Source organism: Bos grunniens, chromosome 4 (assembly GCF_055505025.1).
Source record: "Bos grunniens cultivar Pamir isolate PY7600 chromosome 4, Bosgru_T2T1.0, whole genome shotgun sequence".
NCBI lineage: Eukaryota > Metazoa > Chordata > Mammalia > Artiodactyla > Bovidae > Bos > Bos grunniens.
In genome coordinates, this window is record NC_141168.1 from 26,836,901 (window position 1) to 26,851,573 (window position 14,673).

The window sequence follows — 14,673 nt, forward strand, 5'->3', positions numbered from 1 at the left end:
GAGGAAGACATCACCACCTCCATGATCCACTCAGCCCACAGAAGTCTGTGACTGGCACGTCTGTCCCCCCTTCAGCCACGTTCTCCTGCTGTGGAGATCAGAAAGCAGCAACACAGTTGCCACCTCCCTAATGTTCAGATAAACACAACGGCTCAGACATGAGCTCCTGAAGCCCAAGAGAGGCAGAGTAGGGCCTCAGACATCCTACAAGGTCAGAGATCCGTCAGGTTTTTCAGCAGCTGGTGAGGCAGCAAGAACTAGAGTGGGGCTTCTCCAAGGGTCCTGCAGCAGTGCAACCTGGGAGTTTAGTGGAAACACAAATTCTTGAACCCCACCCTTCCTGCTGGGTAGGGCCCAGCAACCTGAGCTTTTGGGAGTCTTCTGGTGACCATGGTGCACACCCAGGTTTGAGAAGGACTGGACTAGAGCTGGTGTGTCCACAGAAACTGCTCGGATACAGCACTGCAGTGTCAGCAGAGTGGGAAGGTTGCCCCGTTTCTCAGGAACAGACAGGGTCCTTTCAGGTTAAGAGGAGCACCATCTTTCACCTGACCTGAGTCAGGGTTCCCCTGACAGCCAGCCAAGGGCTCACACTAAGTCCACACAGACGACACAGCCAGACAAGTGTCACCCCCAGCTTGCGGATTCTGAGCAAAATCCCCCTTCTCTGGTACAAAGATTCACATACTTGCTTTTCTTCTCTGATATTTACAAAATCTCTGATAGCTATGGGATTCAAAGATGGTGCTTATACTTAAAGGCGCCTTTCCTTCCATGTTACATATTTGGGGCTTTTAGGTCTTTGGGGGCCAAGCAGAACCAATTGCGGTTTTCTCTCTTAAGTATCTTCACACAGGCTGGGGAGATCCCAGAATATCAGTAGAAGGCAAAAGGCACATTTCCAGTAGTGACTCCAAGAGTCAGGGTCAGCCAGGCTTAAAAGAAAGGGCTGCAGAAGGTGGGAAGATATAAGTGTGGAGAAAAAGAGGATGAAGAGTTTGGTCAAAGAGAGAGAGGGACAAGGGCTAATTTCTCTCTTTCTCCCTGTAAATGCCATGGACAGAGGAGCTGGTGGGCTACAGTCCGTGGGGTCAAAGAGTCGGAAATGACTTAGGGACTAAGCATGAGCACCCTGCACCTGGACCACCCACCTGTCCTTCCTTTGAGCTACTGTTCCCGAGGCCTAGCGAGGTCAGAGCAGGGCTGACCACCCCGGTCTCCATCGGTGTCTGCGGGTAATTCAAGTCAGACAAGAGTCAGGCTGCTGAGAAGAAAATGGTAGTAACAAAAAAATATTTATTATTTTTCTAGAAAAAGATGAGGGAAGGAAACTGTGGTCGAAAGAGGGACCCATGAGCAAATGCAATGCTTTTTGTCATGTCTACTTTAAAAAACAAAACCCCTTTGGGCAAAAGAAAACTCGTGAAAGCTAGAACTGCCCTTGGACAGCGAGGTTCAATTCTAACCCAGATTTATAATAACTTTTAAAAGTTCTATCAATTCCACCACATTGTGTGGGAATTACCGCACACTTTCTCCCCCCCACCCCTTAACTTCTGAAAAACCAAACTGGCTCACTCACTCATATCTGGGTTTAGCTGAGGAAGTAAAATGCGTTTATCATTATCTACCACAGAAAAAGCACACTCAGTTTGCATCTCAAGATTGTCTTCAATAAAGTCTATTTTGCTTGCAACGGTGGCATAATCCTGCTTTTTCTTCCCCAGGTTCTGTTCTCTGCAGGATAGAGGGGCTGGGAAATGCTCTCGCTTAAGTCTTGCCTTTCCCCTTCTTTGTCTTGGCAGCGCCTGGCCAGCGGAAGCCGCGCAGCTGCAGGCAGTCGGCCACGTTGTGTGCGATGTAGTAGAGGTTCAGCATGGCGGCGGGGCTGAGGATGTCCACTTCCGGCTTCTTCTGCTTCTTCCCACGCGACTTGCCCCGGCCTTTCTTCTTCCCTTTAGCTGGCTTTCAAAGACAAGTATATACAACGGGGCAAAAGTTAGTTCTTATAACCTTGAAAATATGTTGAAATATGTTGAAAATATAACATTTCCCACCGAACTTAAGGGGAAAAAAGTTCCTACAGGGAAAAAAAACTGACAACAAAAAACGTTTGTATAAAGCGGTAAGAGAAGTCATATGCATCCCGATGCAGCGACTGCTTATCAGGCACCGTCCCGAGACCCAACGTGATTTAAGCGCCCAGAGACTGGGAGAGCAAGGCGGAGAAACTGAGGCACAAGACCTATACATTGCGGGCTGTGTCATTCCATGAGAGGGTGAAGTACAGGGAGATAAACCGGGGCGGGAGAGAGAAGGTCAAGGGCCAGAGGGGAATGCGTGTAGGGGGAGGGGAAGGCTGTGTTCCAGGCTTCCCCAGCGCCTCCCCAAAGATGCCCTCCCAAGAAGAGAAGCGGCCTTCTCCTCTTTACTTTTGTTAAAACAGAACAAAAAAACTCCAAAAAACACAAAAAACTAAAATAAAAGCCCCAACCTATGGCAATTAGTATGTGGGTCTTGTTTGCAGTTTGATTAGAACAAACCATAAAAAGGCATTAAAAAAAAAAAAAAAAGCAATTGAGAAAATGACAATATCAAGTAATTATTAATTCAGTTAGGTCTGAGAGTGGCTTTGGGTCATGGAAGAAAATGTTCACACGTTCCAGACATGCATACTAAAATCTGTAGGCATGAAATGAAGCCTGAGATTTTCCTTTAAAATACTGCACCTTGCCCACCCCCACCCGACCAATAAAACAGATGAAGCCAAGGTGGCAAAATGCTTACAATTTCTGAATCTGAGATACGACTATATAGTGATTCATTTTACTATTCTCTTTTTGTGCATGTTTCAGAATTTTCCTAATAATGATTAAATTAAAATGTATTGGCTAATTAGGATCAAATACATATTTTGGCATTTGTTATGTGATACTCTCAACCTCATTAAGCAGTCATGAGGATTAAGGGAGACACGAATCTCAGGCACATAGCAAGTATCTGACACTAAGCACTTAATAAAGGGCGTTGCCATCACTTTTATCATCGCTAATCCTCATGAGTTTCAAGGGAGGGAGGTATATTCGTATCTTAAAAATGGAAAAGCAGAGGCTCGGCAAGGTCACAGTGCAAACCAGCATTCACCAGGCTCGGGAGCAGTGCTCTTGCCACAATCACACTGCCTGGTTAAGGCCCTGTGGGCAAAGGAATGGATACCATCCTAACCTGGGAACAAATGATTCCCCAAGTTTTGCTACAGCCACACGAGGCTGCGAGGAATTCTCTATTCCTATGACCCACCCATACAGAAAGTAACAGATGGGAGTATACTACAGAAAAGGTGTCTCTTCTAGGCAAGGGAAAGGAGGAGTGTGTACATTATCAAGGATGCCTGCAAGGGCTAAATGTTTGTATAAAACAGACGTCCTGTTCATAGCACTTCACTTTAAAAATGTCCTCACTTAAACAAAGAGAAACATAGTCAATGTGTTAAAAATACTAAAATACATTTTTGTTAAGTGAAATGGAGGATGTTCCTAGATATGAAATGCAGGAATGAAGATGAGACATTATGTTACAACACAGTGGCCTGGCTTCTGTGAGGAAATCCAAATGAAGAGAGACAATATGGAGCCCATATGATAACTGCATCTCCCGATAAAGCATCCTGGTGGGGTATCGGATGTACACTGCCATAAGCTCTTAAGGATTCTGAGTCTTGGCTTCCTTTATGATTTTATACTCTTTTGCATGTCAAACACACTTGACTTACCTGGAATAACTGCCAAAAAAAAAAAAAAGTGTGTTTTAATCTCTAAAATGGTTTGAGAACTAAGATTCACACAGAGTTTGACATTTTTATTCAAGGTTCTCATCTTTCTGTAGAAATTGGCAAACTGATTCTAAAATTCATATGGAAATGCAAAGGATATAAGACAGAGGTTTGACATTTTTATTCAAAGTTCTCATCTCTTTGTGGAAGATTCTAAAGTTCATAGGGAAATGCTAAGAGTTTTAAAAAAGAAGAACAAAGTTGAAGGACTAATACTACCTTATTTCTAGAATTATAAAGCTATAGTAGTCAGATGGTATTAGTGTTAAGATAGACAAATAGATTAATAAAGTGCAAACTAGACCCACATGTATATTTAGATAACTGATTCAAATAACTGATTCAACTGATTTTCAACAGAAGTACCAAAGCAGTTCAGTGGAACAAGGATAGGATAATCATTTCTATAAATGCTGCTGGAACAATGAATATCCATGTGCAAAAGAATGAACTTTAATCCATATATGTTCCATATGCAAAAATTAACTCAGAATGGTTCACAGACCTAATGGCTCAAAATTATAAAACTTACAAAAGAAAATACAGAGAAAATACTTTGTGACCTCGGATTAGGCAAAAATTTCCTAGATATGATATCCACTTTGATGTCTGTAAAAGAACAAATGGGTAAATTCACCATCAAAATGAAAATTTACGCTCTTCAAAAGATACTGAAAGGAGAATGCAAAGCAAAGCCACAGACTGGGAGGAAATACTTGCAAATCGTATGTCTTGAATGTGGTGATGGCCTAATGTCTGTACACCTATGCCAAACTTATCAAACTGTACATTTTATATATGTACAATCTATTGTGTATCAACTCTAGCTCAATAAATCTGTTAGAAAATTACTATAAAGGAATGAAAATTTTCAGTTCTGAGCTGGTTGGGTTGGTTGACTACAACCCCATGGCTCTTGGCTATTCTGGTCTCAGAACACAGAGCTCTCGACTTAAAACTCTCTGAAATCTTTAATGAAGACCATTTTAGCTTCAAGCCACACTTGCCTTCCTTCTAGTACCCAAATGCGCCAAGATCCTCCCTGCTCCCTCCTCTTCCTGCAGATCTCCACAGCGGGCCTAATTTGTTTCTTATCTTTGTGCTAGCCTTTGCTCAAATATTACCTCTTCAGAAAAACCTCCCAGACACCATGCCTGTATTCTTTCTACTACTAAGGTGACCATATAATTCATTGCCCAAACCAACACACTGCAACAAGCATTAACTGGGACTGTCCCAGGCAAAGAGGGAGGAAGTACAAATGGCCTCCCAATAACCCTCCCAGCACTGTCACTTCCTATCTCCTTGCCCCAAGCACTCTTTACTATTTAATAATACTTTTTGTTTATATATTTATTGTATGTTTCCCTACCCAGAGGTTTTATCTATGAGTTCGCTTAATTCCCCAGGACCTACAACAATGTCTGGAACACTGCAGGGATGAATAAAATATGGTGAGTGAATAAAATGCAACTCAGATGCAAGACAAACAGCTGAGAAAAGAAGAGAAGGAAAGGCAAAGGAGAAAGGGACCAATACAGGCAACTGAACGTAGAATTCCAGAGAACAGCAAGGAGAGATAAGAAAGTTGTCTTAAATGAACAATGCAAAGGCACAGAGGAAAACAACAGAATGGGAAAGACTAGAGAGATCTTCAAGCAAACTGAAGATACCAAGGGAGCATTTCATGCAAGGGTTGCACAATAAAGGACAGAAATGGCAAGGACCTAACAGAAGCAGAAGAGATTAAGAAGAGGTGGCAAGAATCCAGAAGAGTGATACAAAAAAGTCTTAATGACCTGGATATACATAATGGTGTGGTCACTCACCTAGAGCCAGACATCCTGGAGTGTGAAGTCAAGTGGGCCTTCGGGAGCATGAGTACGAATAAAGCTAGTGGAGGTGATGGGATTCCAGCTGAGTTATCTCAAATCCTAAAAGAGGATGCTGTTGAAGTGCTGCACTCAATATGCCAACAAATTTGGAAGACTCATCAATGGCCACAGGAGTGGAAAAGGTCAATTTTCATTCCAATCCTAAGGAAGGGCAACGCCAAAAAATGTTCAAACTACCGTACAATTGCACTCATTTTACATGCCAGCAAGATAATGCTCAAAATCTTTCAAGCTAGGCTTCAACAGTAAATGAATCAAGAACTTCCAGATGTACAAGCTGGATTTAGAAAAGGCAGAGGTACCAGAGATCAAATAGCCAACATCTGCTGAATCATAGAAAAACCAGGGGAATTCCAGAAAAACATCTGCTTCATTGACTATGCTAAAGCCTTTGACTGTGTGGATCACAAGAAACTGTGGAAAGTTCTTAAAGAGATGGGAATACCAGATCACCTTACCTGCCTCCTGAGAAATCGTTTGCAGGTCAAGAAGCAACAATTAGAACGTTACATGGAACAAAAGACTGGTTCCAAATAGGGAAAGGAGTACATCAAGGCTGTATATTGTCACCTGGCTTACCTTATATGCAGAGAACATAATGTGAAATGCCAGGCTGGATGAATCACAAGCTGGAATCAAGACTGCCAGGAGAAACATCAACAACCTCAGATATGCAGATATTACCACCGTCATGGCAGAAAGTGAAGAGGAACTAAAGAGCCTCTTAATGAGGATGAAAGAGAAGAGTGAAAAATCTGGCTTAAAATTCAACATTCAAAAAACCAAGATCATGGCATCCGGTACCATCACTTCATAGCAAGTAGATGGGAGAAAAGTGGAAACAGTGACAGATTTTATTTTCTCCAAAATCACTGTGGATGGTGACTACAGCCATGAAATTAGAAGACTCCTGCTCCTAGGAAGAAAAGCTATGCTAAACCTAGACAGCATATTAAAAAGCAGTCACTTTTTAACTTGGTCAACAAAGGTCTGTATAGTCAAAGCTCTGGTTTTTCCAGTATTCATGTAGGGATAAAGAAGGCTAAGGGCTGAAGAAGTGACGCTTTTGAGCTGTGGTGCTGGAGAAGACTTTTGAGAGTCCCTTGGACAGCAAGAAGATCTAGGCAGTAAATCCTAAAGGAAATCAACCCTCAATATTCATTGGAAGGTACTGATGCTGAAGTGAAGCTCCAATACTTGGCCATCTGATGTGAAGTGCCCACAAACCGGAAAAGACCTTGATGCTGGGAAAGACTGAGGGCAGGAGAAGGGGGAGAATGGGGCGACAGAGGATGAGATGGTTGGATGGCATCATAGACTCAATGGACATGAGTTTGAGCTAACTCCAGGAGATAGCGAAGGAGAGGGAAGTCTGATGTGCTGCAGTCCATGGGGGTCGCAAAGTTAGAAACGGCTAAGGGACTGAACAATAACAACAGTCCACAGAAAGAATCCCACTTGGGACCCTAGACAGGGCAGCAGAAGCCAGGTGCCTGACTAGTCGCTCTTGGTATGTACTGGCGCCCTGGGCATTTTCTCGGTGTGAAAATTGCTCCGCACAACCAAAGGACTTCAACCAACCAACTCACAAAAAGAGGGCCTGATTCTGCGGTTACAGTCCCCTTCGGCAGGCGCAGACCACCAAGAAAACCCCTCTCCCCCCTCATCTTTACCCAGAGCGCTCAGATCACTGGGCTGGACACCGCCACCCCACGACCCTTGGAGATGAAGGCGCCAATCTCTTGGCCCGGGCAACAAAGCTTAGTAAAGCGTGCCTCTACAAGACAAACGGTACTTAAACCAATTTAAAAAGTGCCTCGGAACCTCTTAGACGTAAGTAGAGTGTATTACCATGGTAATGCGTTCTCAGTTGAGCCGGTGAGTATGGCAAGGGTTCCCAATCCTGAAAGAAAGACAGAGACCCGAGTTCTCCGCATCGCCTGGGGGCGGCGCCCCCGCGCCCATTCCTGCCGCTCACCGGGCTGCCGCCTCTGCACTCGCCAGCGAACCGCTGCCGGTCCCGGGACCTCGCCCCGTTTGTCTGGGACCGGCTCCCGCGGAGCGGCGCAAGGAGGCCGAGGCGCTCAGGGGAGCCCGGCGGGGCAAGGGGGCCGTCAGCCACCGAGCGGCCGCCACGCCGGACTGCGCACCCGCCGCACGGATGTTCCGGGATGCTCGTCTGCGACAAGTGCGCCTCTCGGGCGCTGGAGAGCCGCGCGCACAAACGTCGGGAGGCGCGCGCCGCGGGGGCGGGGCCGCGCAGTGTCTACCTGTTGCCTGGACACCCGGGCCTGGCGCCCGGCCGTTGGCAGAGTCCGACCCGCCCACCCCGTCCGCGGAGCCCTGCCCGCCTTCCTGACAGACGCCGCCAGCCCTCCCGGATACGCCGCGTTGGCCGGGCCACTGTCCCTCGAGCGACTCTGGCTAAGGTTGCGCGCGCGTGGAACTCAGGCTCGGCGCAGCGGCGGCTGGCTCCGGGCCACACCCGGCCGGACGGGGCGGGGGTACCGTCTTGGCCTTGGAATGGGCGGATTCAGCTGTGAGTGTGAGCTCTGCCACTCACTGACTGACCTTGGAGAAGTTAGCCAAGACTCCAGTACCTTTTTTGGGAAATGAGATAAAAGCCTTTGAGGGTTGAAGTGAAAACAACATGCGGAAATGTCTTAAAAGAGCCTGTAATAATAGAAACATTACAAAATTAAAAAATTTTTTCATGATTTATTTTGGCTGTGCTGTGCGCAGGCTTTCTCTAGTTGTGGCAAGTGAGGGCTACTCTCTAGTTGCAGTGCTCTGGCTTCCCATTGTGGTGGCTTCTCTCGTTGCAAAACACAGGCTCTCGGCACTTGGGCTTCAGTAATCGTGGCACACGGGCGTAATTGCCCCACTGAGATGTGGAATCTTCCCGGATCAGAGATGGAATCCATGTCCCCTGCATTGGCAGGCGGATTCTTAACCGCTGGAGGAGCAGGTTTGAAGTCCTACAAAATGGTTTTTAAAAGAGCCTGAAAAAAGTTCTTATACCGGTTGTGGGATAAAGCAAGAAAGGACCCAGTAGAGGGAGTTGTGCTTCCAACCGTCAGCTCATCCTGACATCCTCCCTGCGGAGGGAGAATACAGTTTTGGACCAGGAACCTCATTCATTTTAATGACTCATCTCCTTTCTTTTTATTCAAGTTATCAGGCATCTATCATGTGCCTGACACTCAGTTTTGGGCCCAGGAATTCAGCCGTAAATGCAACAAAGTTCCTTTTTTCTTTGGGTGAGGGACAGGGAATCATGTGGGGGGCATGGCAGACATAAAAATGATAGGTGCAACAGGATGTATTACATTGAGTTTATTAAATTGATGTGATGATGGCTGACAATTCTTAGACTGGTGGATGGGGAAGGTCTCTCTGAGGTTTAGCTGAGATTTGGACGATGAGTCAGCTATGTCAAGGTCAGGGGACAGGACATTGCAAGCCCAGGGCAGGAGGAGGAGACTGGACTCAGATGCAGGGGCGGGGTCCTGAAAGGCTCTGCAACCAAGGTCAGGTGTGTTTTTGTTTTCCTTCATATGTTTGATGAACTGGCTTCCAAAGGCGGGGTATTTGTGCACCAAGTTCTCATATATTTCCTTTCTCTAATCCTTCATCAGCAAAGCAAACCCAAGTTCCAGCTACTTTTAGGAGACCTGTGCTTTCTCCTCTGCTGGCCCCTCTCTTAATCCCTGGGTTGGGGCAGCTCATACTCTTTGCTTACAGTCAATGGGTCATCACAACTTTCTCAGGTTAATGTCTACCTGGCTTAGTTTCAGATCTGTTCTAGTCCTGCTTTTCCTGAGTTCCAGATTGGAGGTCTGAAAAAAAAACAAACAAACATAAAGCACAAGAAAGCGTGAAAGTGGACAGGTGGAACATAAAATGGATGTCTAGTGACAACTGGTACAACCTCAATGGCAGCACCATTTTCCACTGACCGAAAGAGTCATCAGTCTTTGCACTGGAGAAAGCCTTAGCACTGACCTGCAGGAGGTGAGGAGGGCTGCTGAGGTGTGGGGCTGAAAGGCAGACTTCCTTACAACAAAGAGCACAGGTTGCTGTCAGAGTCAAAGGAAACTGTCATCGACAACATAAGCATTTTTCTTAAATACCAGTCCACTTAAGAATCACTTAATGTTCAGGACTTAAGATCCATTTGTTCTACAAGAACTGAACAAATCTTCCTGTGTAAACTGGAAGATGATGTTAAATTTAGACAACTATTTAAACTCACATTAGAAAAGCACTAGTTAATTTTATCTGTTTATGAGTACACATCCTTATGTCTTCTTTATAAATAGTAACATTAACTGTGCTGTTCTTAAAAAAAATTGCCAGAAATAAAGTGTGCATTCTTAGAATATTCAAACTTAGAATATTCTGTCACTATCTTTCTTAGAAGTTACATTTAAAAATTCCTATTTCTTCCTTTTTACTCTGGTGGTTTCTTCCTTCCTCCCTCCCTCCTCCCCTTCCTTCCTTCCCTCTTTTTTTTTTTTTTTTATCTCATTAAGTTCAACAGTATAGCACTGCATTCACTTCATCCATTGTAGCCTGAATTTTGAAGAGGAAGTTGTAGAAAAAATAAAATTCTTTGTAGATAATCTCAAGCACTAGGGGCCCAACAGTGAGAACCTTGGAGTGCAGTAAGACCAGGTGGGGCAGACTCAGGAAATTATCTAGGGCTGGGGCTGGCAAACTCAGAAAGTAAATGTTTTAGGCTTTTCAGGCCTTGTATCCTCTTTTTCCAACTACTCAACTCTGCTGCTATAGAATGAAAGCATTTATAGACAACACATGAACAAATGAGCGTGACTGTGTTCCAATACAATTATTATGGAAACTAAAATTTAATGTCCCATAATTTTCATGTGACATATTTTTCTTCTATGGATCCCCCCCACCCCACCACCTAAGCATTTAAGAATGTAAAAACCATTCTTAGCTCACAGGTTGTATAAAACTGCCGGTGGGCCAAATTTGGGCTATAGTTTGCTAACCCCTGAGCTAGAGAATTTAAATTTAAATGTTATTCCTGCTGGAGGATTCTTTAATAGGGTGGGAATAACCAGTAATTATTGAATACTCATGTTTAACAAGCATTATTCTAAGCACTACTATATTGATGCATTTAATCCTTATAAAGGAAAGTTATGACCAACCTAGACAGCATATTAAAAAGCAGAGACATTACTTTGCTGACAAAGGTCCATCTAGTCAAGGCTATGGTTTTTCCAGTGGTCATGTATGGATGTGAGAGTTGGACTGTGAAGAAGGCTGAGCGCTGAAGAATTGATGCTTTTGAACTGTGGTGTTGGAGAAGACTCTTGAGAGTCCCTTGGACTGCAAGGAGATCCAACCAGTCCATTCTAAAGGAGATCGGTCCTGGGTGTTCATTGGAAGGGCTGATGTTGAAGCTGAAACTCCAATCCTTTGGCCACCTGATGCAAAGAGCTGACTCGTTTGAAAAGACTCTGACACTGGGAAAGATTGAGGGCAGAAGGAGAAGGGGATGACAGAGGATGAGATGGTTGGATGGCATCACTGACTCAATGGACATGAGTTTGGGTAGGCTCCGGGAGGTGTTGGACAGGGAGGTCTGGCGTGCTGCAGCTCATGGGGTCATAAAGAATCAAATACAACTGAGTGACTGAACTGAACTGAATCCTTATAATTCTGGTGAAAGTCGGTAGTATTATTACCCCCATTTATAGATGGGGAATCTGAGGCATTGGAGAAGGAAATGGCAATCCACTTCAGTATTCTTGCTTGGAGAACTCCGTGGACAGAGGAGCCTGGCACGCTACAGTCCACGGGGTCACAAAGAGTTGGACCTGACTGAGCGACTAACACTACTACTAATCTGAGGCATAGAGAGATGAAATAACTTGTCATTTACCATACAGCTCATGGGGGCAGAGCCTGGATATGCCAACTCACCAAGTTGGGTGCTGTACCGTCAATCTGAGCCCTTATGCTGTATGGCCTTTCTGGGTAAATTATCTCACATCTTGCAGCAAAGACAGATTTTCATAGGCATCCACATGGAGGATCTTTGTCCTGCTAGCTCCATTAAGCATTTGAACAAAAAGTTACAGAATATTCAAAGTAATGTTTCCATTTGGAGGCAAGGGGACAGATGGTGCTGTCTTATTTAGTAAGAAAGTCACTGTCACCAAAGGTGTTTGGGCAGAGGTGGGATGACTTTTGTACTCTTGCAGTTCCTTTGAAAGGCTTTGGTTATTTTCTTTTCCATAAAATAAAAGTAAAAATTTTAAATCTTGCTTTTTGAAATTTAAGTCTGACTAATTACTAAAGGAGCAAACAGGCTATGCATCCCCCACAGCCCACTCAGACACAATCTCATTCAGCTTACAGGAGCTGAGAGTCTGAATGGCCAGAAGAACTGCTGGTAGCAAATTGTATTTCAGCTGCTGCTGAGTCACTTCAGTCGTGTCCGACTCTGTGAGACCCCATAGACGGCAGCCCACCAGGCTCCCCCGTCCCTGGGATTCTCCAGGCAAGAACACTGGAGTGGGTTGCCGTTTCCTTCTCCAATGCATGAAAGTGAAAAGTCAAAGTGAAGTCACTCAGTCATGTCCGACCCTCAGCGACCCCATGGACTGCAGCCTTCCAGGCTCCTCCATCCATGGGATTTTCCAGGCAAGAGTACTGGAGTGGGGTGCCATTGCCTTCTCTCTAGCTTTGGCCTATTGCTGTGAGAACTGAGTGAATCTCTTAACCTCATCCCCAACACAACATACACACATGCACACACCCTGTCCTTCCCGTCTATACCTTTTCTTCTAACATTTCTTTTTAAAGTTAACCTCTTTTCTTTTTGGCTGCACCACATATGGGATCTTAGTGACAGAGGTTGAACCTGTGTTCCCTGTAATGCAAGCTTGGAGTCTTAAGCATTGGCCCTAACATTTCTTAGCTGGAAAATGCTGGAAAGCAGAGTTAAGGAAGAATTATTTAATTATTTGATATATTAAATTTAACCATACAAGAGAATACTGATATAGAAAAAGAGATCTACAGGATAAATAAAAGAAAGAATAGAACAGTACATTGTGCTCCTATCTGTAAAAAAAAAAAAAAAAAAAAAAAAGTCGATGACAAAGAGATGGATATGGGAATTTTCTGAAAGAATAAAAAATAGAAAAAAACACTGACAGTGATTAATTCTGGGGAACAAGATGAGATCTGGGTTGAGAGATTACATTTTCCACTGTGTACTCTGAAAATTATTTGAATTTTTTACACGTACCTTCTTAATAAAAATACCAACACATAAATGTATTCTTCAGTTTTACACATGTTCCCTCATGTCATATCCTCTACCCAAGGCTAAAATTTTCTTTACTTGAATCTCTTTTGGCTGCATCAATAGCTGCAAGTATTTTCTTGCATTATACCTCTAATACTGATAGAGTGAATGAACCAACATTGCTATTTGTTAGTGTCTGATGAGTTTCAGTGGGTTGAATGGTGACCCTCTAAAAGCTATGTCCATGTCTTCATTCCTGGAAACTGTGAATATGGCAAAGATGTAAGTAAGGATATTTAGGTGGCTACAGAGCTCATCAACTATAGCATCCAATGAGAGCAAAGTCATGAGTTTGATTGTATAAACCAGTGTCATTTTTGTCCCAAAATCACAGGTGCATTCTTTTTTTTTTTTGGCTGTGCCATGCATCTTGTGGGATCTTAGTTCCCTGACCAGGGATTGAACCCAGGCCCTGGCAGTGAAAGCATCGAGTCTTAACCAGTGGACTGCCAGGGAATTTGTCACAAGGACATTCTTAATCTCAGCTATTTTTATTGTAAATACGGGTCATCTCAAGAAGGACTAGAGAAAAAAGAATTCTACTTGGAGGGAAAACAGAAAGCACGGAACACTGGTCTTTATATGACAATGATTAATACTTTTCAGGTGGAAGAGCCGGGGATCTATGGACAAGGAAGGTCAAGAAAGCTACACTGAACATATCAGCAAAAAACACTGAAATGGGTGGTTTGAAATATTCATTGGAAAGCTGTTGATATCCTCAAGAAGAATCTCTAGGGAGTTCCCTGGTTGCCTAGTGGTTACAACTCCTGGCTTTCACTTCCATGGCCTGGGTTCAATCCCTGGTTGGGGAACTGAGATCCTGCAAGACAAACAGCGCAGTCATTAAAAAAAAAGCATCTCAGAAAGTCCCACCACCAATCTCAAGGGCAACCTGGGAAGCTGCTGTGACTCACTGTCTACCCGTATGTCTGGTTGCAACTGCCTCCCTATAGGTAGTACGCTCATCCACGTCAACTGCTTTTTGTCAGTAGAATATGAGCAATCTGGGCTTCTCTGGTGGCTCAGATGGTAAAGAATCTGCCTGCCATGCAGGAGACCCAAGTTTGATCCCTGGGTTGGGAAGATCCCATGCAGGAGGGAATGGCAATCCACTCCAGTAGTCTTGCTTGGAGAATTCCATGGACAGAGGAGACTGGCGGGCTACAGTCCATGGGGTTGCAGAGAGTCAGACACGACTGAATGACTAACACTTTCACTATGGGCAATTTGACCTGTGCCACACCCAAGCAGGAGCTTTAAATGTGCTTGCATGGTATGGTTCGGTCTTTTGCTCTGTCCTTAACTATAAGAACACCATGTTCCAGGTAGGGACTATTCCATCAGCCTAGTGCCTGAATAAGACAGCATCTGGAGTAGAGCTAATCCAGAAATTTAACCTGAGTTGAGCAGAGTAGCAGCTACCTGCCAGGACCAATAATGAGAGAAAAAGCTTTGTCAGAAGTCACTGAGATTTTGCAGTTGTTTATATTAGTCTACCCCCAGGCATCCCTTTAATTTTAACTTTCCTTTCTAGATCTAATGTCTTTAAGATTCCCTTGTGTTGAAGAAGTCAAAGACCAATTTCTAAC

The 14,673-nt window shown here is 44.2% G+C and overlaps 1 protein-coding gene across 1 annotated transcript; it reads right to left on the reverse strand.

Moving 5' to 3' along the window:
- Positions 1-1,276: 1,276 nt before the first annotated feature.
- SMKR1 (small lysine rich protein 1) lies at positions 1,277-8,379 on the reverse strand. Its single transcript, XM_086398060.1, has 5 exons — positions 8,328-8,379; positions 8,048-8,244; positions 7,706-7,993; positions 7,579-7,630; positions 1,277-1,961 (listed from the first exon to the last, which is right to left on the reverse strand). The coding sequence occupies exons 1-5, from the start codon at positions 8,377-8,379 to the stop codon at positions 1,771-1,773; spliced, it is 780 nt and encodes a 259-aa protein (XP_086254186.1). The 3' UTR covers positions 1,277-1,770.
- Between the last annotated feature and the right edge of the window lie 6,294 nt (positions 8,380-14,673).